We start from the raw sequence: 20629 nt of genomic DNA, 5'->3' as shown, positions 1-20629 counted from the left end.
GAGGGTGGGTGGCTGCATCCTTTCTGCTCAGCCTGCTTGTGCAAACTGTCCTGCCAGAACTGCCCTGCCAAAACTGCCCTGGAAAGCCCCTGCTTGCTGTGGGCCAGGTCATTTGCACTCCTCAGAGCCATTTTAAGCTGCCTGCAAAGGACCAGGAGATGAACACTGGCCCACTTGAATGGCTGGCAAGAGGGTCCTTTAGTGCCCTGGGCTTCTTGGTTTTCCACTGTTCTCTATCTGCTTACACGATGTCTGACTTTGATACAAGCTCTGTGTGTTAAAAGAAAATCCTGTGACCTTCTCTGGCTGCTTCCCTGGGCTGTTTATTTCCATTTTTCCCACTTGCCTGCCTCAGCCTGGACCCCAGGTGATCCACTTTCCCCTCAGAAGCAACAAGGTTTCCCCAAAGGAAACTTCAGCCTGGTTTTGGTTTTATGGGTTTTTTTTCCAAAAGCATCTGTTTTCACACCATTTTTATGACAGTCCTAGACTGTCACCATGACATTTCATTCTTCCTTATTTCCAGTCCTAGGGATGGTTTTAGCTCCAAGGCCACTGTCCTGCTGTCAGAGAAGCTTTTGAGGTCTTGGAGCAGAGAAGACTTTTTTTTATGAGAGGAGATAGTGTAGGATCCTTTTCCTCTCAGGACTACTACAGGATTCTACTACCATGCACTGGGATGGGACCCATAAAGCTCTGGATCACAAAAAGGTCTCTCCAGGAGTTTGCTGCCCCCCTCCTGCACAACCAAGTCCCTTCCCTTCTCAGAGCCTCTGTTTTCATGCATATAAAACCTTGAATGTCATTGAAGGGATGCAGTGCCTGAATTCATCCTTTTCCTTTGGAAGTGCTCTGGGATGCTCTTGAGAAAGGCAGAGCAGGGAACAGGGCAGGTCCCAAAGAGAAGAAACCAAGAGTGATGCTGGTAACACAGAGCTGTGACCCAGCTTCATCTCCCCTTCCCAGGGAAGTCCTGCTCCATGATCTTTATCTCCTCCCCTGAGCATCTCAGTGGTAGGAAAAGCCAGTTGAGGTGGCTGCTGGATTGTCCCTCAGTTTTGGCAGAGGCTTTGAGGCCGGAGGTTCTCTTAAGGGATGCTGGCTTTCCAAACCTCTCCTGTGTTTGGAAGTGTGCAGTAAAACTACCTGTTGTACCAGTGAACAAGTTATGCTCTGATCCACTTGGGACTGCCATGGCTTGGGGTCAGCCCTTGCTGGGAGCTGCTGCTGCTCCTCCCCAGGTGCTTTGCTCTCCTGCACTTCCACTTCTCTCTGCAAATCTCGGGCTCATTGAACCATCTGCTGGCTTTGTCTGTCCCTGTGGCTGCAGGCAGTGTTACTTGCTGCGATCACCGAGAGAGGCCTGCGTGGACAACACGACGGGAGAGAGAAGAAGAGCGAAGAAGAAGGGTTCCTGTGAAGATCGCCGCGCCATCCTGAAGAGCAGCGTCCGGGAGAAGATGATGATGGTGAAAGAAGACCCCATGCTATTCTCCAATGATGCTTTTTCCCTTGAGCCACTGGTAAGTGATAGCTGAGAGCCTCACTTTCTTCCTCTAACTCTAACTCTCTAACTCCCTAACACTCTAACACTCTAACTCTTCCTTTTCCCCTTCCCCTTCTTCCTCCTCCTCTTCTGTTTATGCAAGTGAACCCCCACGTTCTCCCATCAACCAGAGCCCTGATTCTGAGGATTGGCATTGTGAGAGATGATGAATGCCTGGTGTCTGCACAGTGCAAAATCCCTTCTCATCTTGGAGTAAACCCCAGAATAATCCCAACCCCTGCTTTCTTTCCAAACAGGTTAAACTAATATTTTTATTTCCAGGGAAGGGGATCATGTTCTCTTCTTGCCAAGTGCACCAGTGCACAGAGGCAGTTACATACTGCAGCTGACAGCAGCATGATGTGACCAACAGCTTGTGTCAGAGCAGTGGGAATGTTGTGGAGAGTGGGAGCTGATCAGCTGAGCATTGAGAGCTTCCAGTGGTGTATTGAGCTGGGTTTGGAGCGTTTCCTTGGGCTCCTTGTGTTGTTCACTCATCACTGATGCTCTAAATAAAGGCTTGCAGGACTGTGGTTGTACACAAGAAATGGGAAGTTTGAAGAGAAATGTTTTGCTGTCTCTTTCTGTTTCAGGAGGGAGAGATTGGGCCAAATAGTTCAGTCCAAATCAAGGTGACCTTTAAACCCCTAAAGGCCCGAGAGTATCGGAGTGTGGCTTACTGCAACATCTCAGGTACAGCTCCTTTCCCCTGCTTCTCTCAGCCCTACTGAAGCCATGGTGCAAGCCTGAGCCCACTGGGCTCCCCTGGAACTGCTGGGAAGAGTCCCTGGGCAGCAGGGCAGTGCTGGCACATGCCACTGCCCCTGCAGCTTCCAGGGAGTCTCCTGTGCAAGGCCAGGGTCAGAATCCTGGGTCTGGGTTACTGATCCCAGAACAACCCAGGCACTGCAGGGAGATGTTTTCATGGCACGGCTTTGCCAGCATTTCCTCAAAGGCCAGAGCAGAACAGCTTGAGAGAACAAGCACTAAGCCCCTCTAGACCAGTGACCTCCAGGATGGGTCCATTTGGCATGGATCCATCATCAGGCAGCAGGAGCTGAGTTAGAAATGTGCTCCCTGAGCCTGGATCACCTCCCACTGCCCACACACCACCAGACCAGAGGTGGCTGAGCCCCACTGAGCCCAGGGTCTTTGTAGAGGGACCAGCCTTGGCCAGCACCTGCTTCTCTCCCTGTGTGGGAATTGGCACCTTGCAGCTCCCAGTCTGTGGAGATAGAACACAATGCTGAGTGCCAGAAGTTGAGGGCTTGGGCAACAAAGTCTTGTGCTACTGGGCCAGGTAGTTTGGCAATTGCTGCCCAGCAGTCTGCCAGGTACAATTGCCAAACTCTTGATGAGCTTGTGCCTTCACTGAATGGATTTCAAAGCTCCTCTAGGTGCATGGGAAGGAAACCATAGAATCATGGTGTGTTAGGGATGGAATGGACCTTGAAGATGATGTAGTCCCAAGAGCCCTGCCCTGGGCAGGGACACCTCCCACTAGAGCAGGTAGCTCCAAGCCCCAAGCAGCCTGGCTTTGAACACTTTCAGGGCTGGAACCTCCACAACTCCCCTGGGGAGCCTGCTCCAGTGTCTCACCAGCCTCACAGTAAAACATTTCTTCCTAATACCTCACCTAAATTTCCTTTCTTTCCATTGATACCCATTACTCCTTGGGCTGTCACTTCAGGACATGAGAGATGTTTAAAACTCAGCAAACTGGTGGCTAAAATTGGAAACCAGCCCAAGGAATGGGTTAGAAATTGGAAGTCAGCCCCAAGGGAAATGTCCTGAGGGAAGAGAAGGGTCCAAATCTTCTCTTGCAATATCAGGAGCTGGTTTTATCCAGCTCAGAGTCAGGGGCCAGCGTTCAGGCAGGCTGGAAAATAGAGTGTAACAGTGGGAATTATTGTACTGAAATGAGCATCTCTCCCCAGGCCGTGGGAGCAGGCTGCCCCTGCACCTCCGAGGGGAAGGCCAAGGACCCGTGGTTGAATTCAGCCGTCAAATGCTGAAACTTGGGAACATTTTTGTCAACACCTCCCACGTCTATGAGGTGAGCAGCAGGGGTTGGGATGGATCTTGATGGCTCCTGAGGCAGCAGCAAGCCTGGTGGACCTGTGGAATTCCTGACAACACGGGCAGTTGTGAGCAGGGAATATTGGACGTACTGGGCAGATCTGGTGGGGTCAGAAAGGTGTGTCTGCTGTTCATGAAGCCCCAGTCCCTTGGCAATGCCAATTTTTGGCAGCCTTCCTTGGGGGTCAGCTCAGAAGCTTCCTGAAAAACAACCCCTTGGCATATGAAACCCAGACTGGGTCAAAAAGCTGCACGTTCAGAGGCTTTTGTGGCAGCCCCAGACACAAGGCACCTTTGCACTGGACTGTTCAGAAGCAGCTGGAACAAACTGGCTGTGTTGAGCTTCAGTACCCTGCAAACAATTCTCAGTGGAGTGTCTCCTGCTTATTCCTGGGAGTCACAGGAAAGCCATCCAGCCTCCTGGCTCAGTGCTGGCCCTTGCAAAGGGCTTGGGATTCTTTCCTTTGCTGACCACTCCCTCACCACACTCCAGCCTTGCTGCATCCCTGACTCTAGAAAGACAAAAGTGTTCCTGGGAATAAAGCTAAGGATCTTTCTACCTCTTTGCCTCTCCCTCAAAATAGTGTCAAGTTTGCAAAAAAAATAGAGAGCAACTGAAAGAGGGAGAAAATAAGGCACTGCATCATGCCAGACTCTTTCAAAAGCTTGGCTGTGGAAAGGAAAAACACCCTGGGTTTTTTTACCAAAAGATGGTGCTGTCTCTGTATTTGGTGGTGATGCCTCGTTATCAATGTGTTGTTGTCATGATTTGGGAAAAGGTGAATGAGTAGATGGAACTGTTGGAGCTGTGCTAAGTGGGGCAGTGGCAGCTCTCTGGTGATTGACTACGCAGCTGCCCCACGTTGCTCTCAGGGCCAGCTCTGAATGAGCTTGGTGATGCTGGCCAGAGCTGGAGTGCTCTGTGTCCATGGGAGAAGCCCAGGGTGACTCTGGTTATGTGCAATTACTGCTGCTTTGCATGAAAACCCAAAGGCAGAACACTTGTCCTGTTGTATTTTTGGACTTCTGCCTTTCAGCAGCACAAAGCATCTTCTGCCTTTTCTGGGTGGGAATTGCATCATTAGAAAATAACTGACAAGAAGGGAAGATTGCACATGAATTTCCCTTTTGCTTTCTTGCTGCTGCAGGTGAAACTGATGAACCGAGGAGCTATAGATGCTCCCTTCACCTACATCCCTTCAGCCACAACCGTGGGCCGCTGCTTCAAGTTTGCCCCCGAGGAGGGCGTCATTGCAGCAGGTGGGATCCAGACGATTCACATCTCCTTCAATGCCACCGTCCTGGGGAGCTTTGAGGAACAATTCCAGTTCCGTGTGGCTGCATCTCCTACGCCTGTGATCCTGACAGTCTGGTAAGGACTCTGGGAGCTTGCTGGGCACATCTGTAGCTGTCTCTGGGACATCCCCCACCTCCCTCATTTTGGGGTCGAGCAGAGGAAAAAGGAGTTTCCTGAGCTCTTCATCTCTGCTCTGATCCTGGCACTGCCCCAGTGTAGGGTGCCCGGGGGCTGGAATGACTCCTCCCTGCAGGGATCTCCCTCTGCCTTGGGCCATGGCAGGCAGTGGGATGGATCAGCTTTGGGCAGTAGCTGCTCTGGGCTGTCCCAGCTCAACACCCAGCAAAGCTCCCAGGGCTTTGGAGATGGGGCAGCCTGGGTGATTCTGCAGCAGCAGCAGTGTTTTTAAAAACTTCTGCTCATAATCCATCCCAAATGGGCAGCAGCAGCCTCACCTCACCTCTCATGGCCATGCTGTGGGGGACAAGCTGTGCTCCCAACTCCTGTGCAGAGAGTGCTCCAGTCCCTCCTTTCCACAGCCAGGAAAGGGCTGGGAGACAGGGAACTGTGCAGCAGGAATGTGCCAAGGACATGGGCATCATCCCATGGGCTGGTGCCACTGCAAGAGATAATCCTGGCCCAGCAAAGGGAGAAGGGGTGATAACAGGGGAGGCAGAGCTCAGTCCTCAGTTCCACAGCAGCACGAGGGATTGTCCCTGCCAGCCTGAGCCATGTGCTGGTAGGATAATGTCCTGCAAGCAGGAAAGCTGATGCTGGCTGCTCTGGAGCTTTGCAGCTAGGCTGCTGCTGTTGGGAGGCACTGGATCAAGGCAATAAAGAAATGAATGCACCCTGCACTTGATTATACCAATGAGATAAGGGAGATGGATAAAAAAAGAATAAGAAAATTAGGACTTAGCAAGAGGAAAGTGGTGAGTAGGTCTGCCTGCAGTGGAGAAACAATTATGCTGGCTTTGTTTTTGGAGGAAAAGTGCTGCTCTGTTATTTTGGAAATCAAGAGGGAACCTTTCACCATCAATTGATTCTCCTCTGTCTCCCCCCAAACTGCTCCTGGGACATTATTGCATAAGCAGCTTTCTCCTTGGGCAAGGGCAGGTGTCTCTTGTAGAGATGTGTAGAGCAGAGCCAGTGGCAGTCCTGGGAACACAAGAGAAGGCACAGTTCACTGGTCCTTGATTTTTAACCAAAAAGCAGAGTGGGCATGGATTGGTGTCACCCACAAAATAAACTCGTGAGTGTTGTGCAGCTTCAAGTGCTGATTTCAGTGGATGTTGGTGACTTTTGGAGCCTGTCTGCTGAGTTCAAGGACAGGTGAGGTGGCGTGGTAGATTCAGGACACCCATGTTTGGTTGTTGAAGCCATTGCCCTTGGCTGTGCCGGCTGCTGCACTGGTGCCAGGCTGGTCCTTTCCTCTAGGATTCATCTGCCCACTGAGCAGAACTGTTGCTGCTCTTTTCAGAGGATGCTTGGGGCTCCCCTGGCTTCATGTCTCTAAAGTCTGTCAGTAATGATTGTGTGGCTCAAAATCTGCTGAGAAAGCTCCTCCATGGGAACACCAGTTGGAGCTAAGAAGCAGCAAAGCAGGGAGCCCGTGGCTGGAAAGGCTGGTTACAGAAGTTTGTGGGGACTTTTATGTCCATCACATTACAGATGGGGAAACTGAGGCAATGGAGCCATGTGTGGGTGTGTGTTCAGGGTCCTTCATGGCACCACCAGCAACTGGGGGCTTTTCCTGCCTGCCCTGTGCCCAAATCCCCACCAGTGGCTGTTGGCTGCCGGCCACTTGGCTTTAGCTGCCTCCTGCCCACACGGACACTGTGCTGAGCACATGGTGCTGTGTTGATTTGAAGCCCACGGTGCCCCTGACCCCAGGCTTTATGTCCCCGAGCCAGGGCTGCCACACGCTTTGTGACTCCCTTTAACCGAGGCATTTCCTCCTGCTCTGTGCTCGTCATCGCAGGGGGTGTGTCACTGGGCCGGCTTTACACTTCGACCTCCATGAGCTCCACTACGGTGACATCTCCTTCGGTGAGTGTTCCCTGGGCTTGGGCACAGCGTGAGGGATCTGTGCGTTCCACAATGAACCACTTGAACATAAAAACATCCATCACTCGTCTTCTGCCACAGCAGCCTCTTCAGGCTGGGAACTCCAGGGCTGCTGGTGCCTCAGGTAGCATTTTGCCCTTGTCAGATCAAATAGAACCAAGGAATAGAAGCTCTGGGCTGTGCCTGCAGTTGTTTTTTCCCCCCATCTGTGTTCAAATGACTCTTGGTGAGCAGGCCTGGGAGAAGTCTCCTCCCCACAGAGCTGGCCAGCCAAGCCAGATGTCCAGTGCAGAGCAGTGGTGGCCGGTGGCCGGGCTCTGCAGGACATCCCCACCATGTGTGGCTGGAGCTCTGGCTTTCCAGGATGGAAAGCAAATCTCAGAGCTCAAGTGGGGTAAACCCTTGCAGGCAGCAATCACAGGGAGCAGCAGGGCTGTGATGGCCCCCTTTGTTGGGTGAGGTGGGACATGGTTCCTAATCACTGCTCTCGAAGCAAGGCTCAGGTTTGCCTCCAGTGGAATGTGCTCTGAGCTGTCACCTGCTCAGTCTGTTTGGCCCAAACCAGGAGATGCCTTAAGGATGCTGCAGAGAGAAACTGCATTAGGGTGCTTTGCATCACCTTCTAGCTCCAGATTCCATTAATTCCTCATGTAGCTTCTCGGTGAGCTGTAGTTCACATAGTAAAGAGCTAAACTGCAGTCACCCTTTCATCCTACCAGGCTGTTCACACCAGGAGTCATGACACAGTTGGTGCCTAAATGGATATTTGTGTCCTTTTCCCAGGTTTTCCCCGCACCATGACCTGTCGCCTCACTAACACCTCCCCGCTGGCCGTGACATTCAAGCTCCGCATGTCGGACGATGGCACGCAGCCTGCTGTCAGCAGCTTGGATCAAATCTGCAAGGAAGGTGACCCATCCTGGAGGAAGGGAATTCATTTTTATGTGGAGCCAAGGGAGTTTACAATGAATCCCAGCCAAGGGACCATCCTCCCCCAGGGACACCAGGATATCGAGGTATGGGAAGAGTCCAGCCACACACGCTTCAGCCCCAGGGCTAAAGCTTCACTGGAGTGTGGGAGGGCTTTAGCTCTGATGCCAGCTTTGAGGATCATGTGAGTGAGAGATCTGCACTGGCCTGAGGCCTCTGTTAGCTGGGTTACTCAGGATGTAACTGAAGCAGCACTGTTTTGTTCCCAAAATCATACGCTGAGATCACAAACCGTATGGTAAAGTACTGGAGCCATTCTTGTGTTTTTGAGAGCAGTTTCTTTGATTGCAAGTGGGCAGAGGAAGGATGAGGACAGAATGAGAGGTGTCATTGTAGAAAGCAGTTTGCTTTTCTTCTTGGTCTCATGTCTCCTCTCCTGGGGAGCAGAATGATTTGTGTTCATTGCAGGGATCTCCAGTGGAGACAAAAAGCTCTGCAGCCATGAACTGCCTAGCACCTGCTGGGCCACATTTGCCCTCAGCTTCCTGCTGTAAAGCTGAACTCATTCTGTCCAAGTCAGCAGATTTCATCTGCATTTGTGTCATTGTAGTCAGATGAAAAATTGGCCCCTTAATTTGGGTACAGTGGTGTGTAGAGCTTTAGCCTAATGTTTGAATTTAGCTGACCTATGCCATGATAGCAAGGTGTGTTTAACAAATCTGGTATTGCCAGAAGGCTTTTGTTACTCTCAGAGACTGTGCTCTACACATGGATCAGCAGAGTAATTAAGGCAAAATCCTCCCTTTCCTTCCCATGAAACAAGAACTGGAGAATACCACGTGTGGGTAATGAGCTTTTATAAGGAAGAATTTACTGCTCTTCTCTTCCACCAGGTGACCCTGTGCTCCAACACGGTGATGGAATACTACCGGAAAATGCTGGTGGACCTGGTGGGCCTGGAGGGTGTTGGCAAGGAAGTGGCATCAGTGATCATCACAGCCAGGTACCAGCACTTCCCTGGCCTCTCCCAGCACACTGCCTGGCACAGGGTTTGCTGGCTGCAGCTCCCAAGGGAAGTGTTGTTTAATGTTCTCATGTTGTGACCAGCTGGACACGAGAACAGCAGTGCTTGGAAAGCAGCCTGTGGTGAAAAGCAGCCCTGCTCACAGCCCAGCACAGTCCTGGGCCTTTTTCTAGAGGGACCAGGAATGAAATCATTTATTGGCCTGGTTTTTGGTGCTTGAGCTGGAACAAATTTCCCGAGGATCTGCTCTCCTTCTTCCTGCAAGAGATGGAGCTGTGCTGGGTTGAGACCCCCCTGCTTTGGTTTGGGACACACCAAGCAGCCTGCTGAGAGTCAGGGTCTGGTTCTGTTCATGAGGGCACGTGACAGTGGGGAAGTGGCTCACAGCCAGAGTGGTGAGGGCAAGATCTTACGAGGGGAAAAGAGCCCTTGATGTGGCAAGTCAGCTCTAGTTTTTCTCCTTTCCTCTGCTTCCCATTTTGAGCTTGAATGTTTTCAGACTTAAACCAAAAGTTGTTCTTGCTGCAGCAGAATTCCATCCTGCCAGTTTAATGTCGAGAGGGATGCAGTTCCCTGGTGCTGCTCCCTCTCGCAGGCAGAGCCATGCAGTCAGTGCCTGGGCTGCAGTTTTGTCAAGCAAGTGCAAATGGGGACAGTCAGTGCATGGAGCTGTGGAGTGAAGGACCGAGGGAGCTGTAGGAACTGGGAGGGGGTGATCACCCACTCTGTAGGGCAGGTGGTGTCCCATGCCCTCCAAAGCTGGGGCAAACAGCTGAGTTTTCAGGCAGGGCAACAGCCCCGTGGGAGAGAAGGGAGTCATTTTTACTGAGACACCGGAGTCGTGTGTTCCTTGAGCCTTAGTGAGCACTGATCCGTGTTGGGAATGCTCCCCCAGAGCTCATGGATCACCGGGACTGTTACAGGAGTCCTTGCAAGCCTTCTGGGCTAAAGGAGAGGCTGAGGCAGCTGTGGGACAAAGTAAGTGCTCTGCCTGGGGCACTTGGCAGCCTCTGGCTGCTGCCTCTCAGGGTTTGCCCCTCCTTGACAAGCCGTGTTGGAGTGGGAAGGCTTTGAAGGCAATTTCTCACTGCAGGGCTGTTAAATGTCTGTTTGACAGTGACAAATGGGTTATCTTTGGGGGTAAATGTTCTCTGTTCTCTCAGTATCTCTGATTCCCTTGGGGTCATCTCTTTGCCCAGATGTCTGGTTCCTGAGCTGCAAGTGTACCCCCAAATCATGCACTGCAATAAGTGCCACCTGAAGGAGCCATACGAGAAGAAGTTCATCATCACCAATAAAACTCACCTTCCTGGCTGCTACGGGCTCATTCCCCAGGTTTGCCATTGCATCCACCTCCTCCTCTCAAATATTACTGAGGAGATTATTAGGGGAAAAAAGGGTTTGGATAAGACCTTGCTGTTTTCTGTTCAGCCTTAAAAATCTGCTGAGAGCAGGATCCTACCTGAATGTAAACTTTAGGAGGCAGTTTAACCTCCTGAGGAAACAGTTTATGTTCTAGTCTTCAGGGTGTTCTCTGGTGGGAGATCTTAGAGGGTTGTGAAAAGCTGCTGCAGCCACAGACACCAACAGCTGTGCTGGCAGCCTCCTTGCAGGACCCCCTGAGAATGCTAAGCCTGCAATTCTTGCATCTTCTTTGGGCCTTTTACCTTTGTCCTGGGGATTTTGAAAAACGTGTGTGAGTTGCTGTGGCGGTGGATGTTAAGGAGTTTCAAGCTGAATTTGGAGGTCCCTCTGAAGCTGCATTTGATTGTGTCCCTTCTAGAAACGCAAGGAGGACTCTCCTGTGTTGTACTCCAGCCCCAAACCCTGTGGCATTGTCCAGCCTCGCAGCACTGCAGAGATTCCGGTTACAATCCAAGTGCAAACATTGGGCGATCATCGCACCAATGTTCTGATCGGCGTGTTTGGGGATGAAAGAAACCCACTGGTGAGTGCAAGGGGAGATGTGTGCCTTTGTGCAGCTCCTCCTGGCAGGGTGCAGAGTGTGCAGGGATTCTTCTGGGAAAAACAGGCACAGGCTGCTGTGGAGAAGGACAGAAGGGACTGGTGGCATGAAGAGCTTATGCCTTATAGGTGGTAATCTCAGTGTCTGACTCTGAATGTAGTTCCTAAGCTGGAATTGAGGATAATTTTAGTTAAATTAATCTTTAAAATGCTAGTAACTTTGGAAATACCTGTTTTCAAATGTCATCTCTTTAAGCACAAAAGAGGATGTCAGAAGACTTCTGGGAAGGTTGAGCTTTGTGGAAAAGAAAGGAAAGCTGGCATTTGAAGAGTAGTTGCAAGGATTTAAACTTACATTAAAACGCATGGAAGTGATGATGGCAAATTCCCTGGATGGCACCAAGTATCTGACCCTGGGCCATTGTGACACTGCATGTAAATCAGTCAGCAGGAAGGACAGGCAGTGCAGGCTGTGCCAGGGAGCCTGAAGTTTGACACAACAGTTGCTTTCAACTATCAGGCTGCTTACCTTAAGCAGGAGGGTTTCTCCTCACCAGAATAACCAATTGTTTACCTGTCAGCCTGGTCTTAACTAGACATTTCTTGCAAAGCTTTTACCTTGGGCCAATCATTTGTATTTTGACAGTTTCTCTTACCTTAATCCTTTTTAATTTGGAGGTGAATATGTAACTTTAATTTTTTTTCCCCAAAAGCCCAGCATTTCAGCTGGAGAGGGGTTAAATAATAAATAATAAAAAATAAATAACTTGAGTAGAGTTGAGCTGTTTAAGCTTTTTTAGGTTTCCCTGTTGTGGTTTGTTTTGGCTTTTATAAAAATCTTTCTTTCCTGCTTCTTCCTGGAACAGAGAGCAGAATTCCTGAGCTCTGGAGAGCTGGCAGAAATCTATGGAACTCCAAAGAAGATAGACTTTGGCATGATCCCAGTGCTACAGCCGAGCTCACAAACTCTTACCCTCTTCAACACAGGTCTCGTCCCTGTAGACTTCAGGATCAAGATTGTAAGTACCTGTGGGGCTGTTTTCCAGGGAATTGACTGGTCAGTAGCAGCCAGGACTTTTTATGACTGGTTTTGATATGCAAGATTTCCATCTGGCCCATCTGGTGTGAGAGGTGGCAGGATACTCCAATATTCCATCGGAGCGAGGCAAGAGGATCCTGGCTCTGGAGTGGTTTTAGCTGGGGCCCTCGGTGAAATCAGGTGCAGAGATGTTGGAGCAGAAACAAGTCTGGATTGTGGTGACAGGTCCTCCCTTCACTTTCTGGAAGGTCTTCAGATGTGCGTGTGACATTTTTGGAGCTCTGAGATCAGAGAAACCTGTGTTCCTTTGCTCCCCAGAGAGCCTGGATTTCCCTATGGTTTCCCTGTCCCAGCTGCATTTGCTTTGTGCCCAAGTGCTGTTTGTAGTGGAGAGCAGGGTGTGAGCTCTGTCCTCAGACTGCAATTGTCACAGCTCCTGTGGCTCAAGCCAGTTGGGCTGTGCACACGAAGATGTGTGGGGGTTGTGCACCCCCCCAGCCTGTGATCTTTGTGCTGTTGAAGAGCATCTTTGGGGAGCAGCTGCAGAGAAAGGCTGTTTTCATATGTGGAGGTTGCACAGGACAGAAGGAGCTGGGGCTGCTCCCCTGGCAGGGAGAGCAGGGCTGGCACAGCCAGGAAGGGCTTGTAGGCTGGGGCTGGGGCTGGCTGGGTTGTCTGCTGGAGGGGGAGATCTGGGAGGGGCTTGAGGTTTGTTTTTCTTCATGCTGGATGTGCTGAACTTGTGGAGCTGCTTCAAACCTGATCCTATGGCCTTGTTTGTGTTTGTGGCTAAAGCATCAGGCCATGTGGGAGAGTCCAGCCACAGCCTCGTGGGCCAAGGAGGAGGGCTGTGAAGTTGAACTTGCTGCTTTTCCAGCTCTTTGGGGGATAAATGCCACCTTCAAGTGAGGGGTTTTTCCAGGACAGCTTTCTCTAACTCCACAATGAAATTCTGCTTTCAGCCTTTGCAGGGAGCAGTGCATCTTGGCTGGGTGGGCCTGGCATGGAAATGATGGGTTTCACATGCTCCTAGCAGGGCTGGGCCTGCAGAGCTGTGTCTGTACAGCTGTGCTGGTGCCAGACCTTTCCTCCCTGCTCTGAGCAGCTTCCAGCTCTCTTGCCCAATCCATGAAGTCCATGAGAAAGCAGATGACAAGAGTTCTTAGGAAGAGTGGGCCATGTGCACAGAGCACACATCATCCAGTTCCTTTCTGCTTCTTGCTTTTCTGCTCTGCTGTAACCATTTTGAGGTGGCTTTTCCAAAGCAGAGGGCACTGGGGCACCTCTCTACAGCTGATGGTCAGTGGGAAGTGAGGGCTTCAGTCTTTCAGGGGATCTTGAGAAGCACTGATGGCCCCTTGGGCAAGAATAGTTTGGTGTTGGGGTTGCAACTGGTATTGCAGTGATATTCTTCAGGATCTCAGCAGTGTCCTCCAGCTGTGTGGTTTCTGGAGTGGGATTTGAGCAGTCCTGGCTTCCTCTGGCCTTGAGCCTTTGTGAGAAGGCAGGAGAGAGAGAAAGCAGCTTTCCCTGGCACACACTCCAGAGCAAGAGTGGGGAAGGAACACTCTCCTGAGGATAAACATCCCTTGGGTTGGGCAGAGCTGGGTTCATTAGGTGAGTCTATTAAAGGAGAGGAAAATACAGGTTGTATGAGCTCTGCTGTTGCCTGAGACTGCAGCTCAAATTTAGGGAAATGAAGCCTTTATGATTTTTATCCTCCCCTCTTTAGTCTGTCCTTTTCTTATATCAAGAGATCACGGTGCATGGTTTCCATCCTAAATGCATCTTCTGCTTGTCTTACAGGCTGATAAACCCCAGTGCTTTGTTCTTGAAACCCAAGAAGGAGTGATCCCTGCTAGGGGTGAGGTTCCTGTGACTGTCACAGCCATCCTGGATGACACTGGGCATTTTGCTGACTCCATCCAGCTCTTCATCGAGAACAGCTTTTGCTTCAGCTTCTTACTGAGGGCTATGGGCACTGGCACCACAATTGTCACAGACAAACCACTGGCCCCAGAGCTCAACTTGGGATACCAATTCAGGTAGGAGATCTCCCCACTCCCACCTCTCCTTCTGGCTCAACAAGGAGCAGTTTTGCTGTAGTCCTTCAGGCAAGATCTTCTTCAGTGTTCCAATCCTTGAGTCCTTCCCTGAAGGCAGAGATTCCTTCAGAAACGTGTGGTGGCCAGTTGAGAGTTGTTAGATACTCTCAAAAGCCACTGGAAGGGAAACCAGTTGCTAAATGGCCACTGAATTGTCTTTAGTTGTAATACATTTATGTCCTCACTTGATCAAGCAGTGGTGTCACAGCTGCCCCAGAACAAAAGGTTCCCAAAAGGGCGCCCGGGTGAGGCGGTCCCTCCGTGGGGCTGAGGGACCAAGGGCAGATGGCCTCACAGCCTTCCCTTCTGAAATGGCACTTCCCAGGCAAGCTGGGCCCGGGAACAGAGAAACAGGAGGGCACCAACCCCCCCAGGAAGGCAGGAGCCCCCAGAGCAGTTCCAGGGCCAGATGGAAACTGCTGCTTTGTGTGGGGCCCGCAGTGCCACTGCCGCTTCCTCCTGCTGTTCCTGGGCCCTGCTGCTGCCCTGCTGTGCCCAGGGCCTCGATGGCTTTTTTGCTGCCAGCAGAGTTTGCAAAGTTCACTTCAAAACAGTTTCTAATTGCAAAATGAAGTTCTACAAATGGCTCTCAGTGCAAAACCAAAGCTGCTGCCAAGGAGAGGGCCCTGCTGCCCTGGTTTCCTCTCCTGGAGCAGGCAGACGATTTTTACCAGCTTGCTGGGATCGTGCAGAAGCTGCCTCTGAGCTGGCTTTTAGAAATGCCTGCAATCATACCCCACACACAAGGTCCTCAAGGGCAGCATCTCAAAGATTCACGGACAGTGTGGGGCACAGAGCAATGCAAAATACAGTAACAGTACGAAATCAGCCCAGAACAAACATTTTGGAGGAAAACATCAGGTCCTGTTAGTCTCACCTTGAAAATGCTACATTAGCATTATAAGCAGATTTCTCTTTGCAATAATGACACCAGAAGGGCAGCTTGTCAGACAGTTTCTGGCCCACATTAAGAGCTGGAAATGAAGACAGTCCCCAAGTTATGAACACCTCAGATGGCTCATCAGGAGCAATCTGATGAGCAGGGAAACAGCTGCTCCCACACCATTTTCCATCCTGGCTTCTCTTGTAGCCACCTTCCCAGTACTCATCAGTTCCAAGTAACAAACAGGGGCCACCATTTCCATCGGCTCTTCTGGAGCGTGGAATGCTACAGGCCAGCCAAGAGGAAGGGCCAGAGCGTCTCAGCCCTCAGCAGCCCCAAGGCCGAAGATGATTTCGAGAGCCGCAGTCGTACGAGCGCCGTGTTCGGGCTGGAGCCAGGCTCCTGGCACCTGCAGCCAGGCCAGTCTGTGGCCATGGTGCTGCGAGGCTTCTCCCACATGCCACAGGTGAGGTCCCCACCAAGGGCTGAGCCTGGGGAGCCCTCACATCCCCTCCCCTGGCCTTGTTCCACAGTGCCTTGACATTTGCCTGGGGAAATGAGCAAGGCCCTTCAAGAAACTGCTTTAAGGCCGCACGTTTCTGTGGCAGCACCAGTTGCTTTCCTTGCTGGCCACCATCAGAGCAGCCAAGGCTTTATTGGGATTCCACAGCTACCAAAACCCAGTGCTGATCCCAAAGCAGGGCTGGAAGGAAATAATGCTCTTTTGGGGCAAACGGTGTTGCACGCTGAGTCGGCAAAGAAGGGCAGACAAATAAGTTACACTTAGACTAGGAGCACAAAAAGAAAGGGAATTCAACAAGTGCCAAGTGGTTTATCTGGGGTAAGCACAGATAAAACAAAAGCCATGTGAAGGGAGGGGAGTTCTCACAAGTGCCTTTTGTGGGCATTGGGGTGCAGTGTTACAGACAGCTGAGTGCAGAATAAATCAGCTGCATCACGGCAAGAAAAGGAGGCAGTGCCCACTGTAACTGTGTGGCAGGAATAGGGGCTGTGCTGGGTGCTGAGCCAGTGCAGGGCATTTGCTGGTGCCCTGCCACCCTCCACTGGTGACAAGTGACTCTTGCATTCAGGACGTGAGGGATTACATGAGGTGTGAAGCTGTCGTTGGCACAAGCGTGGTGACAAAGAAGATCATAGAAACCATCATTAGCTGCAAGTTCATAGATCCCTCTATAGAAGTATCAGCCAGAAAACTCTCTTTCCGGGTGGAGAAGGTAAGTCTCTGGATTGCATCCTGGCATTTAGCAGCATGGCTGAGGGGGGTGTGTCCTTGTGTTAAAGCCCCTCTTTGCTCTGCCTGAGGCACTTGGTCAAGTGAGTGAAGATGCTTTTAGAGATGAGACTGGTATTTAACTGCCCCAAAGTAAAACTGCAGTTACAGCTGCACTGCTGTGGGGATCATGGCCACTTGCAGAGAAATGCCAGTTTCTCTGCACACTGTAAAGGGAGGATTTTAAGGATCCTCCAAGGCACGATGATGTCTGTACACTGAAGCTGTAGGCAAGCTGGGGGGAAGAATGGAAATTTCTGTGAATTCCTCAGGCTAACGAGGAAAAACCCATCATCTCCTGTGTCTCTTTGCCTTCTCTGCTGTTGGCATGGATGCTTTAGGGTATAGCTATAAGGTATAGCTCTGTGCATTTCCCTAGGCCTCACCTGCTTCAAAAGGCCCCCAGACATCCTGCAGTGATGATAACACTGAGGCAGAGCAGGTGCCCTTTAGTCTCTGGATCCCAGCTCCAGCATCATCTTTCCCTCTCCTGCAAGTTGTCTGAAAAAGAGAATATGTTTCATGATTTGGTTTCTGTAGTGTCAGGCCTCTCCTTTGGCTCCCAGGCTTCCACTGAAGTACAGAATCCCTGGAACAGGCAGTTCAGATGTAATTAGAAGCCTTTCAGCTCTCCCTGATTCTGCCCGGGTTCTGCTCGATGCCACACACACCAACTGATTGATTGCATACTATGGCACAGCACCTGTTTGATATCAGTACATCCAGAAGCAGTTTCCCAAACTCTCTGGTTTCTCTAAAGCATGCAGGAAGCCCAGCACAATGCACAGACAGGAAGGAAGAGCCTAGGCTGATCACAGCTTTGAGACCACACACACCTTGTCCCTGTAGCAGGGGCTGCAGGACACTTGTTGCAGACTAACTGCTTTTTTGAGGCTGCTAGAGCCAATAAGGTTGTAAGAAATGACAGCATGTGAGTGAAGATATTCCAGTGCTGTTCTACCCAATAGAGAGACAAAACTGGACACAAATGGTCTGGACTCACTTTCTGCTTTAGGTCTTGTTCAAGCAGCCTCCTCCTCTCCTATTCCCTCATCTGTACATGGGAGTGGTGCCCTGTCCCCAGAGGATGCTGTGGTTTCTAAACATGACAAGCATCTGCTATAAAGAAACATCTCCTGGGAAAGTAGAAACAAATAGAAAGGATCAATAGCATGTGTGCACTTCTGGGGCTGAAAAATGTGAGATGCAACAGAAGCAGGAGGAGGTCTCTGGCTACTTGAGGCTGTTTTTCCTTGTTTCCATAGAAACCCAGTGATGTCCTAACTCTGCAGTACCAGCCTTTGGCTTTAACAAACACCTGCTCCCTGCCGCTCGACCTCGTGCTGGACGTGGAGCAGCCGTTCCTGGTGTGTGATGAGGACCAGCAGCCCCTCCCAGATGGCCAGGTGAGCAGCCCTGGACTCCTCCAGTGGGGCTGGAAGAGGAGGGATGTGCTGGTGCCTTTCTCTTGGGAGGTCCTTGAGTCAACAAGTTTATTGTGTAGCATCAGCAGTGGGCTGGCCTGAGCTGCATCAGCAGAGCTGCTGAAGGAATCAAAAGATTACCTGAATTGAGAAGTTCCATCCTGGCTTTAAGGCACAAGGAGGAGGGAGCAGGCAATTTGGTCTGGGCAAGCCATGCAGTAAAGGTGTCTCCTGGAAAGCATCCCAGCTCTCCAGCAGCCATCCCCTTGTATTGCTGCTGAGCACAGAAACGTGAGCCTGAGGGAATCCTGGACTGGACTGTGGTGCCTGCAGTCACACCCTTGCTGTAAAGAAGTGAACGATGAACTGAGAAGCCCATGCTGGGGCCACACTTGGAGCATTTACTGTTTCATGCTGTCAGACCTTGGCATGTCATTAATTACTGTCCATCTCCTTGCAGCCTGTGAGAGTGGGTGTAGAGGAGACCTGCCATGTCTACATCGCATTTGACCCAGCTTACAAACTGGAGCTTCACAGCTGGAAAGAACAGAAGATTCTGAAGATAGACATGGTTAGGGACCATCCTTATGTGGAGTATATCGAGCTTTGGGGAGAAGTCCACTTCCCAAATCTCCGAATCCAGCCCAGCAGCCTGGAGTTTGGCTGCATCGTGGCTGGCACGGAAGCAGTGCGCTCTCTGAGGATGAGCAACTGCAGCCCCCTTCCTGTGGAGTACCACTGGGCATTGCAGGCAGACAGCCAGGTGCACAAGTTCAGGTATGTGCACCTTTGCCCTCTCCTCTTCTTCCTGCTGTCCTGTTTGTGCTTTGCAAAGAACAGAGCTGTTTGTCTAGGATCTGACAGACTGCTCTGACTTCTCCTTGTGCAAATAACACTGACCAGCTGTGCTCAGGCTGCATGCTCAGGGAATAGGTTTTCCACCAATTTGGTGCTGTGTAGCCCCCACAGTGGTTTCCCTTGGGAAGGAAAGCTGGGGCCAAAGCTGCTTTCTCAGAGCTCTGTGGCCTGAGGCGATGTCCACCTTGATGAAGGGCTCCTAATCCCAGCTCCCACAGTGCTGCTGGAGGCCCTTTTGGGGGTGCCCTTTTGGCCCCTCTGCTTTGGGATGGGTCCTCTGTGCAGGAGCTGCTCTCTGCTCCTTGCCTTCCTCCCTTGCCTTGTGCTGGAGGATGCCCAGAAAGTCCCAACAGCAGAGAAAGAGCTACTCAGCACCTGGGCTGATGCAGAACATCTCGTTACCTTTCCTTCTTTTCTGAGACAACTCCTTTAGTGCCAGGGTGATTTCTTTCCCAAGGCTCAACTCTTGGTGGACACCTTGGATTCTTCACTCCCTTTTTTGGTGACACTTGTTACTCATTCTGACTTTTCCCCACTGCAACACGTCCCTTATGGGTTCTGTAGTGCTGGACAGCAGGACTTGTTCATCACACCATCTCCTGTCCCTGCCTCCCAGAGAGTTTCTATTTTAGAGTGAAAAATGCCATTGTCTGGGCACCATGGTCCTGGGAAGTTGCCTCAAACCATTGATTCAAACTAAAGGCAGTGGAATAGATGATATGGGATCTCTTGGGGGTTATGATGAGAGATCCTCTCATCCAGAAATGAAACCCAGCCTTAGATAAGAAGCCACAAAGCTAAAGACAGTTATTCTTTGGGGAGCAGGTCATTATTGGCACTGAATGCCTGTCTGGGAATGGAGCATTCAGGCCGTGTTTGGCTGTAGGGGAGCTCTTGCAGCTCAGCAGGGTGACAGGCAGGCACAGCCCAACTGTGTCCTCACGTGGCATTAGAAACACAAGCAGAGTTACCCTGAGCACCTGCTTCAATCTAAAGTGGGGAATGTGACCTGAGCCAGCTGGGAGTGTTGGGAAATGCCAACCACCCCTGCCTGCACTGTCAGGGAAACATTCCTGATAAATACCTGGGAGAGCTGCAGAGTTTCTGGCATTGGGCATTGGCAGGGCTGTGCTGGCTCATCACTGCCTGGGTGTGCCCTTGGTGTCTCAAATCTCACTTTTTGCTCTCCTCCTTCCCTGTCTTTTCCTGTCCCACTGTGCTTTTTGCATCCTCACAAGGTGTTAATCCTTGTCCTCTGTAGTTCCTCAATGCAAGCAGTTGCAGCTGCCTGCACCACTGCTACCTCAGTGTCATCCCTGGGCTGGTTTAGAACAGACCTGCTCCAGCCTGGATTGGGAAGGGCTGGATCAAACCATTCCTGAGTTCAGTGCACCAGCACCCAGCCAGGGGCTGCATCCTGACCAGGAGCTCCTCATGCAGGTGTCCCTCCCTCCCACTGCAGGTCCCTGCTCACAGTTATGTTTTTTTCCAGGTATGAACTTTGCCCACCTAAATTCAGACCCTCACCACCAAAGCTGAAGAGTACCTGTTTGAATTGCTCAGCATCTCAATGGAGCCACTGCAGTATTAAAAATGTGGAGGAGCCAGACACAGACCTGCAAGAACCACAGGATCTTGGCCAATCTTCAAGAGCAGAGGTAGATTTTGTTGTACACCCAGTGCTGTGTTGTCTCCCCAGCTTGCCACCACCAAGTCATGCTCATGCTGACCTCCCTTTTTGCTGCCCTGCTGGTTTGTGCCTTGAGAGTGGGCTGGGCAGCGGGGCCTGTGGATGGACATGGGCTGTGTGGGAGGGAGGAGCAGGAGAGTTTTCCTTGGAGAAGCCTGCTCAGACCCTACAGATCTAAGCTCAACACAGATCTGTGTTGAGTGTGGGATTTTTTGGCCTTGTTCTCTTCACAATGTAAGATGAGGCTTTCATCTGCATCATGATGCTAAGACCTCCAGCTTCCTTCCCAGAGCAAGCTGTGATGAGTCCTGATCTCCATGTACCCTCTTCCCAACCCTGCCAGACCACCTGTTTCCAGGTGTCTGCTTTCACCTGAGAGCTGGTATTGCAGTGGTGGCCTTGAAGCTGTCTTCTAAAATGAGACTTTGCCA

The 20629-nt window shown here is 51.1% G+C and overlaps 1 protein-coding gene across 2 annotated transcripts in view; it reads left to right on the top strand.

The window, feature by feature from the left end:
• Positions 1-20629, top strand: part of LOC111942295 (axonemal central pair apparatus protein HYDIN-like) — a 57119-nt gene that overhangs the window by 10711 nt on the left and 25779 nt on the right. For both annotated transcript variants that reach the window (XM_086847712.1, XM_086847713.1), the window contains 16 exons: positions 1331-1523; positions 2140-2239; positions 3484-3602; positions 4774-4997; positions 6904-6971; positions 7773-8005; positions 8813-8922; positions 10143-10278; positions 10727-10891; positions 11775-11927; positions 13754-13992; positions 15143-15401; positions 16027-16170; positions 17492-17632; positions 18111-18427; positions 20001-20166. In XM_086847712.1, coding sequence (XP_086703838.1) covers positions 1331-1523; positions 2140-2239; positions 3484-3602; positions 4774-4997; positions 6904-6971; positions 7773-8005; positions 8813-8922; positions 10143-10278; positions 10727-10891; positions 11775-11927; positions 13754-13992; positions 15143-15401; positions 16027-16170; positions 17492-17632; positions 18111-18427; positions 20001-20166 — 2767 coding nt within the window. The remainder of the gene's footprint in view (positions 1-1330; positions 1524-2139; positions 2240-3483; positions 3603-4773; positions 4998-6903; positions 6972-7772; positions 8006-8812; positions 8923-10142; positions 10279-10726; positions 10892-11774; positions 11928-13753; positions 13993-15142; positions 15402-16026; positions 16171-17491; positions 17633-18110; positions 18428-20000; positions 20167-20629) is intronic.

Source organism: Cyanistes caeruleus, chromosome 12 (genome assembly GCF_971803275.1).
Source record: "Cyanistes caeruleus chromosome 12, bCyaCae1.hap1.1, whole genome shotgun sequence".
NCBI classification, from domain to species: Eukaryota; Metazoa; Chordata; class Aves; order Passeriformes; family Paridae; genus Cyanistes; species Cyanistes caeruleus.
The sequence above is the reverse complement of the archived record's forward strand: the minus strand, read 5'-3'. Positions and strand labels throughout refer to the sequence as shown.